Below are 13,239 nucleotides of genomic sequence, written 5' to 3' on the forward strand. Positions count from 1 at the left end.
CAGGTACAGGACACCAAATGTTCAGTTAGCATTGGCCTCTTATTTAAACCATGTATTTAAAACACACCACCGAATGGCATTTAGATTAAATCTAAATTTAATCTGAATTAAATCTGAGTGAATGAACACTCGTGGATGTCGTTTCCTCAGGGAACTGGGTCTATTTGATCATGTATTTGTTACGAATTAAGAAATAAAAGTTGAAACCCAAACTGAATGGGGGGAAAAAACCCAGTTGATTTAATAACTTTATCACAGCCAATCTGGGTTTTGTTTTTGTTTTTTCTTTCAGGGCAATTTATTTGCTGTGCTTATTATTTGCAGGTCCCTTACCTCAGCAAGAGGGTATATGTATTTACTTTTTAGCAGAGATGTAAATTGTTTTTAAAGAATTTTGTACTTTATAATTTATTTCTTATTTATGTTAAGTTCTTTTTCCCTGAGGATTGTATTTCAAATTTATCTTGATTTCTTTCTTTTCAATAAATGTTTTTTAAAGCAACCTTGATGATAATAGTAATTTTCGTGAATAGGATAATGTGAGGGTTGAAATGCTACAGAAAATGAAGTGGAAGAAGATTTAACAAGAATCAACCTGAGCAGAAAATACATTAGCTTGCCTATTTACAGAATTGAACCCCCAAACTGGGATATGGGTTATTTGCATGTAAAATTAAAACATTTTAAAATATATTACTTTTGTTAGTGTTGTGTGAAAGTCTTGAGTCACCTCTCATAACCTATATTTTGTTTCCAAGGAGCCAGACTTTCTTTATAATGGGCTATGACTGATTAAAGCATAAAAAGACACTTAACTCAAAGGGTAAAGCAATGCTGTCAGCTTGTAACAGACAACTTGGTAAAGAACCAAATTAAAATGGTCGTTTTAGGCAAGGTGCAAGCAGCCCATCGCATTTTTCTACCCTCTTTTTAGTTGAATCTACGTAAAATGCCGGAGGTGATAATTTGCGAGGCATGAAACCGTACTTTTGCATTAACAGGCAATTTCTCCAGAAAATTTGAAATATCTCAGCGTAAAGTGCAGTGTTTCTTTAAAAAACTGAGGAAAGAGTTTCAGGCCTGTTACTTCTTTTTTCCTCGACTTGTCCTATCTACATCACATAGACCGTATGCATTTTTTTTTTTTAAAATAGGGAAAAATCCAACAAAAACCTGAGATCCGCGTGAGCCACTGTTCATTGAAGCTTCATCTGAAATGGGCAAAGGCTGGTTATCAAGAAGCCATCCTTAAGGAAGGGAAATGGAGACGAAAGCCTGAGGTATTTGAAAAGTTACGCTTTCTGTGCATCTTGTGAATGTAATGACTAAAGAAGGAAGTCATCTAGGATGGTCAAACTTATACTATAGGTGCATGCTCTAGTAGCCTCCGAGGCACCTGTTGTTGTCAATTGACATTACATAAATAACATTGAATTATATTGAACTATAGAGACATTTAAAAATTGAGAAAACGCAGTATAAAAAGAAGAAATAATGGCAGCTTTATTTCCTAAACATATGTAGTGCACATTGTTATGGTTATCCCTAAAAACCCCGACACAGACGACGAGGGTGTCATTTGAAAAGAGATATTATTATTATTATTATTATTTTATTATTATTTTAACTTTATTTAACAAACAATGAGTATACAACATACGAACAGATGAAGTATACAAAACAACAGAACATTAACACAAAAAGCCAAGGGTAAAAGAAAAAGGTAACAATTACAAGAATACACGCAAAAATTCACATACATATATTGTTTTGAGAGCCTTTTTGTTGGTGCAGTCTGATATTGATTGTATGTACATTTTCACATCCTTAAAATAATGACAGAAATATGGTGTTTTGTTAGTAAACATTTCTCATAGTTCTTGGGGAACTTAAAGAAACAGAATAAAACATTTTCCCATCGTAAAGAAAACTCCCTTAAAATTATGGACAATAACAAACCTGCTAAATTCCTTCCAGAATCTCTGTGTAAAAGAACAGTACCAAAAAAAGATGTCACAGTTTCTGGATGATCCCCACAGAAAGTACAATTAGTATTTATGTCCCTTTTAAATTTGACCATGTAGTGACTGGCTGGATAACATTCATGTAGAATTTTAAATGAGACTTCTTTCACCTTATTTACAATCAAATATTTATGGGAGACCATCCAGACTGTCTTCCACTTGATATCTGGAACATATCGGTTCCAATAAGATGTTATATATGGGAGAGAGACGATATCTTCTTGGAATAAACTACGTATTCTCTTATTGCTGTTACCAAGTTCCTGTGAAAAGCAGATTTTTCCTATTGGTGACTCAGCTGGATCAGGGAGAGTGACTGAGGTAGATATTGAGCTGTCAGTGTTTTTATATAACATTAAAGTCCCTGAGGGTATGGCACCAAGCACCATTGAGAATTCCTGAACACTGATTGGAAAATGATATAGTGCAATAAAGTCGTTGTAAGTAAGTAGTTGTCCCTCTTTACTAACCAGCTGAGCCACCAATAGGATCCCATTTTGGAGCCAAGTTTCCAGGAAAAGTGATTTATTTTTCTATAAAATATCTCTGTTGTTCCAGATAAGGTATTTGTGAGGTGAGAAGTTGTGTTTATAAATGATGGTCCACGCTAAGAGGACCTGCTTATGGAAGGATGAAAGCTTTACAGGGAGTTTCTCAACATTGTAATTACAATTTAAAATAAAATTAAAGCCACCAAAACGAGAGAAAATATAATATGGTATAAAGTTCCAGATAGAGGTAGCGTTTTTAAGAAAATGTTTAGCCCAATTAATTTTGAAAGTGTTATTTAAAGTAGAAAAGTCTAAGACGTTAAGCCCACCTGATTCGTACTTATTCATCACAACAGTTTTTCTAATATAATGCGTACGGTTTTTCCATATAAAATTAAAGAGCATACGGTCAATATCTTTACTAATTTTCTTATCCAGATGTAAGGAGACAGCAGCATATGTTAATCGGGATATCCCTTCAGCTTTAGTAATTAACACTCGACCTTTCAAAGACAAGTCCCTTTGCAGCCACTGGTTGAACTTTTTTAGGGTTTTCTGTACAATTGGAGTGAAGTTTGAAGAGCATCTTGATTTTTGGTCTTTGGATATTAACAGTCCCAAGTATGTGACTTCTTGTTTAACAGAGATATTACAGATAGTATTTGCAGGACAGTCTTTAATTGCTAGTAACTCACACTTTTTTAGATTTAGGCATAAACCAGAGGCCTCAGAGAAATCACTAATCACAGTAAGAGCTGGAGGGATTTGGTTTGCATTCTTCAAGAAGAGTGTGGTGTCCTCGGCTAACTGGCTGATGACGAGCTCCTTATCAGCTATGGTGATTCCTTGTACAACACTGTTTGAAATATTAGTTGCAAGAATTTGTGTACAAAGTAAAAATAAATATGGTGAAATAGGACATCCTTGGCGAATACCACGTTTCAGGTCAAATCTCGGGGTGGAGCCGTTAATCATTTTAATAGAACTATTGCCATTTGTGTATAAGGTTTTGACAGCTTTACAGAAAAACTTGCCAAAGCCAAATTTTTCCAAAGAGTGGAAAATAAATTGATGTTCAATTGTATCAAAAGCCTTATAAAAATCCAGGAAGAGAATGAAGCTATTGTCAGGTACCAGATCAGAGTAATCAAGTAAATCCAAAACCAGTCTAATGTTATTAGAAATGTGTCTGTTTCTCATAAAGCCTGATTGTGTCTCATCAATAATTGTTTCCAAGACCTCTTTAATTCTGTTAGCAAGTATTAAAGCCATAACCTTATAGTCATTATTGAGCAGGGAGATGGGTCTCCAATTATCAATAAAGAGTAAGTCTTTGTTTGGTTTTGGAATAAGTGTTATGAGACCTTGAGTAAGAGGAGGGAGGGTGTTATTCTCTATACTTTCTGTAAAAACCTGCAGTAAAAACGGAGCCAGGAGATTAGAAAATGATTTATAAAACTCTGCAGTCAAACCGAAAAGAGATATTATAGCAAATGTACGTATAGGAACCAATTCACTACATCGTTTATTTTGTCAGTGCTCTTTAGGCGGTGGAACCACTCACCGGAAGTGGGCTGTCATTCCGATTGTGTCCTTGTTAGCTAGTTAGCCGCCACAACGGGCAAGCAAATGTGTGTTGTTTGGGAAGATGAATTAAACTGTACCTAAATAGTGAATCTGAACGACATCTCCGTGAAGCTGCTTTAACAGCATCATGCTGCGTGTCGGGAGCAGAGCTGCCTGGTGAGTTTGCATTTAATGAAGGTAACAGAAGCCAGGGTTAGCTACGGTGTGAGGAGAGCACATATGAAGCTGCTTCCTCTGACAGCTCAGGACGGCCGACCTGGTTCTGTGTAGATGACAGCAGCCCCATGTCATAGTAAGAAAGATAAAGGACACATATTATAGGAGTTATCACGGCTGTCTACGTGTGTAGTGCGTTTGGTTTATGTTGCCGGTGCTACTGCAGCATAAACGTTACCCTAGCATAAACCGGCTAAAAGTCTAGCTCGGTCGCTGAGTGTGTACAGCAGCTGCGTTATTTAAAAACGATAGATTGACAGACCCCTGTTAACTGTGTCTGTACACTTAGTTAAGTGATTTATTGTAATAAACTGGGTTGTTTATAACATTCAATGTCAAACCTGAAAACGTGTGCCATCTGCTTTCCTGCGTGTTGCTGCAGTCTATTGGGGCTACCTTGAACAAAAATGACTGCTTTTGTAACTGTTCTGTGGAAATGAGGTGTCTTTATTTTTTTCATCCACACCTCATCTCAGCGTGGCCTGCAGGAACCTGGTGGCCAACAACATGGGGGTGAGATTTCGGATACCCTTGCAGAAGCTGCACCCTCTCTCCCGTGCTATCCATCACCGTTACTCTGGAAACGGCAACCCTCAGCGCCCTCCTCATCGCACAGCAGCCCGCTATTTCACCTCCATGTCTCGGTTGCCCATGCGGCCGCCGAAGCCTCACCCGGGCTCTGGGGGCCACGGGTACCAGCAGCAGCGCAACTTCTGGGTGGCTCGCCTTGCTGCTCGGTTGCTGAAGCTCAGATATATTCTGCTGGGGAGTGCAGTGGGAGGAGGGTATACAGCTAAGAAGGTCAGTGTGGAGTGTTGTGCTTTGCTTGTCATGTGAGATGCAGGAAAACTGTTAAACATACTGAAGCGGTGATGTTTTTTTGTTTGTTTATGTTTTCTACCAGACCTATGATGAGTGGAAGGAAATGCTGCCTGATTTTAGTGAATACAACTGGGTGATTCCTGATTTTGTTTGGGAACTGAGCGAACAAATAGATCTTGGTAATTTTTTTTTTTTTTACAAACAATAATGATTAAATCCCTCACATTGTTTTCCACCAGCTGTATCATGAGCTGCAGCTCTGTCTTTTCCACCTGACTGTGTTATCCATTTTCACCTGCAGATAAACTGGCCAAAGCTCTACCAGAGATGGAAGAAATAGCCAAACTACTACCCGACTTTGACAAAATTGGGGAGAACTTCACGTTCCTCAAAAGCCTCCTCACCTCTGGTGAGTAAACAAAGCATCAGCATTCACTTAATGCAATTACATATTATTGTAAAAAATAGCATGTGCAGACATCTGAGTGTCAGGATTTAGAATGAAGGTTACAGCAGCTTCACTGAAGCAAACCTGCTTTCCTCTTCTACCTTCTTACCTGTAACATACTCCAAGGGTTGCATTTTTGGTCTCTCCGACCTCTAAGGGACCTGAGCAGAATGAGCAAGTAGACTTCTGTATCCTGTTACTTGCTGATTTTTCTGCTACACCCTTTCTACCTCTGGTTGTGGTTATTAAATGATTCCTTATTAACTGAACCCTCCAGTAATTGCGATTTTGTTTTATTGCTGACTTTGGTTTCATGGTGTCACCATTTAGATGGGTCCATGTGCAGCATTTATGTGTGGTATTATACCAATATAAATGTATACATGTCTGTCATTTCATGACTTTCATTTAAAAACATTATCTGTACAAACTGATTGTGTAAACTGTATGACGTTTCCTGTGATAAGGAATCTCACTACAGTACAAGTTTGTTCCTGGGAACATGAAAGCTTAGATTTGTACTAATGAGCCTCACTGAGTATTGTGTAGGAGGCATTTTGACTGGATGAGGATTTGATCATGTTTTGTGTCATCGTACATCAGCATTAATGTTTAAATAAATACTAAATATTATATTCTGCCTACAAATGATGAAGGATCGGTTATGCTTTCATAATGAAAAGCCACTAATGATAAATGTAACATTTATGGCTTTTTTCAAGATGACGCCCATTTGAGGGTGTTCTCATCAATTTTAACAGTTTCCTATTAATTAGCTAGGTCACTTAAAGCTCTGGCACAGCAGTATCTTTGTATTAATATACATCATGTAGCTAGCTGTGTCCCTGCTTTGACCATCATCCCTTTGCTTCTGTCTTTTATGATTTTTATCTTGTGTTGTTCTTCCTTTCTCCTCCCCCCTACCCTCCTGTTGTCCTCCACGTTCTTCACAGGTGTGAGTTTGGGTAGTGAAGTCAAAGGAGCTTCTGGTCTGCATCTGTTGTTAGGTGTGTAAACCCAGCTCTCAGTAGTGCTGCCCACTCCCCTCTTTTCTTTCTGTGGCTATCTGACAATTGTCTCGCCACAGCACTGGTATGGTGGCCATGATTTTGGCTCTGAAGCCGGTAGCAGAGCATCTTCCTGGGATATGCAGTTAAATGCTGCTGTCATTGTTCAGACTATTTACCGAGTTCAGTAAGTGTAACTATGAGGGTTAAAAGGTCTAATCTTGGACTAAGCTTTGCTTGAATTGGTAGAAGATTTCTCTACTGCATCTTGAAGTCACCCCAAATTCATAGAAACCTTGAAGTTTACCTTTCCATAGTTAATTTAGAGCACAAATTTTTAATTTTTAATTTTTAAGAAAAATCTACAGAAAGGGTCTGGAGAGCTCATAAATGCAGATCATTGTTTTTACCTGTAGTATCTCCCCTTTTCCGTTTTCCTTTCTTTAAACCGGACTGTCCTCGGCTGTGCTCTGTCCTACTGTGTTGTGTATTCTTTGCCTCCTTTGACTTCCACCCTTTTTTCTCACCAGGGTTTTTTGCTTCTGTCATTCTTTCATCACTAATCGTTGGGGCAGGTTTGTTTTGCTCAAACTTTTTGTTATTCAAATGGTTGGAAAATGAACACAAAGCTGATTAAGATGTAAATGAATTCCAATAATCAATCCAAACAATTAGCTGAAATTAATTAAATAACAATAATGTAGCCCTTAAATGGGTTAAGATTAATAAAGGTAGTTCATTGCACAACAGTATGTGAAATATTTACCTGAAGGGATTCCCACACAGATGTGACCACGCCTTTGCAAGGAGTCATAATAACAGCAGGGAGTGTCTCTGGCTCTTACTCACGCACTATTAACACTTAATGTACCTGTAATGGCTTCAGGAAAAATATTTGTCCACTGATATAATCAATATACTTATTCCCAATGCTACTACATTTTTCTCTGTGCATGTTCATTCTGTTGCTTAGTAGAGTTTTCCTTGTGCATTGTCATAACATGTCTTGAAAACTTAATTTCACCAGTTTTGATTAGGTGCCAAAGGAATATTAGAAAATTAAATGTAAAGATCTTACAGAAGTCAATTCTTGAATTGCTTTTTGTCCATCTAAAACTGTGTTTCTAACAAGGTATGGAAGTTAATCAGAGTCAAAGACGTCAGCGTCGAACGGATGGAACCATTTACAGTATTTCAGTGCTTCAACATCTAGTCCTAGCTGTGCTAAGTTTTCTGATGATTATCAGACTGTTATATGTTCCTGAATAGCTTGAAAAACTTATGTAGTGCTACATTTTCCAGACATTTGAATTTTAGTCATTCTGCTCTTCTATTTTTCTATCGGGGGTCTTTTAGCCATAGTCACAACTCTCCTAGTTTGAGCTGCATGTAATAATATTTATGTATTTGCATTAGTAATCGTATCCTGGGTTGTTATGTCTCCTCTGATAGAAACTTCAGGTGATCCTCCACTAAATGCCACAGATTCCTCTGCTACAGTCGCACATGAAGCTGGTGATAAGCAGTACAAAAAGGCAAGTAGATAGAATCTGCTCACACTTCCTAGTTTTTCTTCTCTTTACTCTGACACAGCTTGGTCTCGCTCAGCTCCTGTCTGCTACTTTTCGCTTCAAGGAAAAGAACTATGATCATTTAAATCAAAATGCCCCCCAAGAAACTTAAATGTTAGTTTGTATTACTCGAAAAAATTGTACATTTTTAAATGTAATGTGCTTTGAAGACCTGGCAACGATTGAGGTCCATAGTCTTTAGCAGTGTACTACTTGGGGTTCGTTTTGATTCAGTGAGTTCTTCTGAATGTGAAATGTGAGTTAAACACAATCTTACCAGCCGATACACAGATATATAAAGGTGTAATAGTGAGAACAAAGTTTGTACAAGAACAGTATTAATTAAAGATGGTAAATTGCCAAAAAGCTGTCTGTAAGTGCTGCTAGAGTAGTTTGATCTTCAAAGTTTTAAACCTGTACCTGCAAACTGTACAGCACCAAATCAAAGTGTTAACTGCAAGTTCTTACACACACTGCTGAACATGTGAGAAGTTTATTGACTGTTGTCTCACGTCGGTGGATAGTTGCTTCTTTTAACTTTATTTCCTTATTTACACAGTTATTTCATTTCTGTTGTCCTTGTGCTGTTTTGTATGTTTTGTATTTTGTATGTATGTTTGTGTTACGCCCCAGTCTAGGGGTACAGGAACGCAACATAAGTTTGAAAAGACTGCCCCGCCCTGGTCCCCAAAACCATACACAGAGGGAAACCAATTCCTTAGTGAATCGTGTTTTATTATCTACACTGCAAAAATGAAGCTCCAGGGTGAACAAAGGCCAAAATAACAAACAAAACAAGCTAAGTCAGGAGGAGGTGCTATCTAAAACCCTATGTGAAATCAAACATCAAACAAAAGACAAGCGCTACACCTACAGTGGGGCAAAAAAGTATTTAGTCAGCCACCGATTGTGCAAGTTCCCCCACCTAAAATGATGACAGAGGTCAGTAATTTGCACCAGAGGTACACTTCAACTGTGAGAGACAGAATGTGGAAAAAAAAATCCATGAATCCACATGGTAGGATTTGTAAAGAATTTATTCGTAAATCAGGGTGGAAAATAAGTATTTGGTCAATAACAAAAATACAACTCAATACTTTGTAACATAACCTTTGTTGGCAATAACAGAGGTCAAACGTTTACTATAGGTCTTTACCAGGTTTGCACACACAGTAGCTGGTATTTTGGCCCATTCCTCCATGCAGATCTTCTCGAGAGCAGTGATGTTTTGGGGCTGTCGCCGAGCAACACGGACTTTCAACTCCCGCCACAGATTTTCTATGGGGTTGAGGTCTGGAGACTGGCTAGGCCACTCCAGGACTTTCAAATGCTTCTTACGGAGCCACTCCTTTGTTGCCCGGGCGGTGTGTTTTGGATCATTGTCATGTTGGAAGACCCAGCCTCGTTTCATCTTCAAAGTTCTCACTGATGGAAGGAGGTTTTGGCTCAAAATCTCACGATACATGGCCCCATTCATTCTGTCCTTAACACGGATCAGTCGTCCTGTCCCCTTGGCAGAAAAACAGCCCCATAGCATGATGTTTCCACCCCCATGCTTCACAGTAGGTATGGTGTTCTTGGGATGCAACTCAGTATTCTTCTTCCTCCAAACACGACGAGTTGAGTTTATACCAAAAAGTTCTACTTTGGTTTCATCTGACCACATGACATTCTCCCAATCCTCTGCTGTATCATCCATGTGCTCTCTGGCAAACTTCAGACGGGCCTGGACATGCACTGGCTTCAGCAGCGGAACACGTCTGGCACTGCGGGATTTGATTCCCTGCCGTTGTAGTGTGTTACTGATGGTGACCTTTGTTACTTTGGTCCCAGCTCTCTGCAGGTCATTCACCGGGTCCCCCCGTGTGGTTCTGGGATCTTTGCTCACCGTTCTCATGATCATTTTGACCCCACGGGATGAGATCTTGCGTGGAGCCCCAGATCGAGGGAGATTATCAGTGGTCTTGTATGTCTTCCATTTTCTGATGATTGCTCCCACAGTTGATTTTTTCACACCAAGCTGCTTGCCTATTGTAGATTCACTCTTCCCAGTCTGGTGCAGGTCTACAATACTTTTCCTGGTGTCCTTCGAAAGCTCTTTGGTCTTGGCCATGGCGGAGTTTGGAGTCTGACTGTTTGAGGCTGTGGACAGGTGTCTTTTATACAGATGATGAGTTCAAACAGGTGCCATTCATACAGGTAACGAGTGGGGGACAGAAAAGCTTCTTACAGAAGACGTTACAGGTCTGTGAGAGCCAGAGATTTTCCTTGTTTGAGGTGACCAAATACTTATTTTCCACCCTGCTTTACGAATAAATTCTTTACAAATCCTACCATGTGGATTCATGGATTTTTTTTTTTTCACATTCTGTCTCTCACAGTTGAAGTGTACCTCTGGTGCAAATTACTGACCTCTGTCATCATTTTAAGTGGGGGAACTTGCACAATCGGTGGCTGACTAAATACTTTTTTGCCCCACTGTAACTCCCTAACTGAAATAAACAGGAGAAAACAGTGCAAGGAAAAACAATACGGCAGCTCACCCCTTCTGTTGCAGTGCTATTTACAATGAAAGCTAATATACACACTGTATACAAAACTCAGAAAGGCCGCAAAAATCACAGGCACAAAAGTCTCAGGTTTTGGAGGCCAGGGTCAGGTCTGCTGCTGCTGTCAGTGGCTGCCCCGGGACAACTGCTGGTGAGGGATTTGAAGAAGATCACATGGCCAGGGGACCAATCAGCAGCCGTCAGCTCATCCACTCCGGGACCTGCAAAGACTTAAAGGCACAGACAACAACAGCCACCAAAACAGATTATGGACAGGGCCATAACAGTTTGTTTTGTTTTCTATGTTTCAGCGCATCCATGTCCTATTATTTATTTATCTATTTTTACCTTGTTTGTGTCTGCGTGCGTATGTGTGGTATATGTGTGTACGTATGTGATTGTGTATAAGTGTGCTTGTTTAACAGTCTCTAAAGTTTAAAGGAAAGTGACAGCGACTTGGAGTATTAGGAGGTGCTTTTACAAAACAAAACTTTCCTATTCCCTATTTTTTTTTCTATGATCATGGTCTCCAACATGAACAAAACACCACTTTTTATTATATTATTTGCACATTTCACAGAGTGAAAAAGCAAAAGGATGCACACAATTTGATATATGTCATGGTGGGGACTCTTGAACTATCTTTCCTGCTATTTAGTATGCTTTGTGCTTCACCCTGACTGATATCTCAGTGCCTGCTTCGCTTGGTTAATCATCAACTTCCGACCAGTTGTTTTCAGGTCCATTTAACGTTGTTTTGCAGCACATCTAAACATTTTGGTCAAAACTTGAAACTTGTTTTACCGAAGTTGTGTTATTGAGGAATTATGAACTTCAGGCAAAGTGTTGTTCCACCCATGATGAGCAGATAGCCAAAAATCCTCAGTGGAGCATAATAATGAGCAAATGCAACAGTATCACAGTTGCTGCCACTCGCTGAGAGGCACTGGTTGTCGTATTAGTTGCCTCTTCTGCCTTCAGTCTGACAAAGTTCAGCATCTCTGTGTTTTGGATTTAGGAGAGGCTGACTTTGCTCAGTTACACTGATGATGGTGGCAAGATTAACACAGCCAAAGACTGTGATTCGTTTTAATGACAACTCTTAATTAATACAGTTTAATTTTGACTCAAAAACAAAATAAATCCCAGAGACAAAGACAGACGCCCTCTGCTGTAGCCCTGTGTTGGGTTACTGCAGTGGCCTGTAATGCTGGCCTGCCCCGTGGCCTGCAGATGTTTTTGTTGCGCCTCCTGCCTTTTTCTCACTATGACATACCTCAGCAGGGTCTGCTTGGCGAGCTCATTCTTATTCAGCAGCAGATCCAGCGGCACGAGGAGGAGGTCCGACGGGCCGCTGCAGCCAGTAGTGCACGCCCCCAACCGTCAGAGCCTGCTCCGAACCCCAGCCCCCCTCAACAGTCACGCAAGGTGAAGGTCCAGTCCCACTTAGATCTGCTCTATCATACAAGAGACTCCTAAAGCTTTATAGCTACAGCGCAGATTTAAATCGTTGGACTAAGTGATGTCAGCCAGCGCTACCTTAAAAAAAAAAACACTAGAGTAACTTCACACCCAGTGAAAATCAGTGTTTCCTCTCTGAAAGGTTCAAGCCTCTTTACCTCAGCGGTGCTGATGGTTACAATTAAAAGTGTGAAACTAACCACACATGAGTATACTAAACAGTTACTGTAGCGGTGACCTCATACGATTTTCAGCTGGTGTAAAGTTGGTGTGTATATATATTTGTTTTTGTTAAACTTGTAGTCCACATAAATTGGCCTGTCAGCAGATTTTATTCCACCCTCTACAGTATTAAAAAGCAGTCGTCTTCTTTGACTGTGTAGTTTGAGTTTGTTTTGCCAGTGTGCTGTTGAAAGGGCTTGCATGGACCACAACAGCTGGGTTTGCTAGAAATGGTGACTATAGCCAGCGTCATTCTCCCACGCAAGTGGCTGGATAATCATCAGCAGTACTGCATTATTGTGCAGAAGCGCTGCATGGAGTGGAGTGAAGCCTGCCGCATGGTGTGAGCTACACTTTTCTTAAACTCTCATGAGTGGATCTAACTTTTCTTTATCAATTTACTTCATCAACACGCTTAAGCTCTTTAAGAGCTCCTTAAAGCTCCTTAAAAATAATGAAGCGATCTCTTAGCTTTTCAAAAAATCTTTGCTATGTATTGCAAGAATGTAAGTTGAAGAACATTTCTTACCCCTGTTGTGCAGTATAGAAATGGTTTTTAATGAAATAGTTTGGCGCGTCTTTAAATTCCTTTTCTTCTTCTTCTATCATTTGTCCATGTCTGCTGTGCCTCCTGCTTCCTGTCCCAAATCTCATTGTTCCAAACATGTTGCATATATATAATATACAAAATAAAATACAGTTTGTCCAATCATTAAAATTAAGCTGTAATGGCAGTGGATTTGTGATTAAGTTCACTCTGTGATTTGTGCCTGTTTGTAAATCATAGTGTGTTGATTGAAGCTGAGCGATGCCAGAATGATAGTATGTGCCTGAAATTTGT

At 39.5% G+C, this 13,239-nt stretch overlaps 1 protein-coding gene across 4 annotated transcripts in view; it reads left to right on the forward strand.

The window, feature by feature from the left end:
* The first annotated feature begins 4,061 nt into the window (after positions 1 to 4,061).
* Positions 4,062 to 13,239, forward strand: part of opa1 (OPA1 mitochondrial dynamin like GTPase) — a 38,097-nt gene continuing 28,919 nt past the window's right edge. The window contains exons 1-7 of one of the 4 annotated variants that reach the window (XM_040031929.1): positions 4,062 to 4,258; positions 4,795 to 5,119; positions 5,223 to 5,319; positions 5,442 to 5,549; positions 6,542 to 6,595; positions 8,048 to 8,130; positions 12,000 to 12,143. In XM_040031929.1, coding sequence (XP_039887863.1) covers positions 4,230 to 4,258; positions 4,795 to 5,119; positions 5,223 to 5,319; positions 5,442 to 5,549; positions 6,542 to 6,595; positions 8,048 to 8,130; positions 12,000 to 12,143 — 840 coding nt within the window. In that variant the 5' untranslated portion in view covers positions 4,062 to 4,229. The remainder of the gene's footprint in view (positions 4,259 to 4,794; positions 5,120 to 5,222; positions 5,320 to 5,441; positions 5,550 to 6,541; positions 6,596 to 8,047; positions 8,131 to 11,999; positions 12,144 to 13,239) is intronic. The other 3 variants (XM_040031944.1, XM_040031937.1, XM_040031952.1) reach the window with 3 other exon arrangements.

The sequence above is a fragment of the Simochromis diagramma genome, unplaced genomic scaffold (assembly GCF_900408965.1).
Source record: "Simochromis diagramma unplaced genomic scaffold, fSimDia1.1 OVJJ01000334.1, whole genome shotgun sequence".
Classification (NCBI taxonomy): domain Eukaryota; kingdom Metazoa; phylum Chordata; class Actinopteri; order Cichliformes; family Cichlidae; genus Simochromis; species Simochromis diagramma.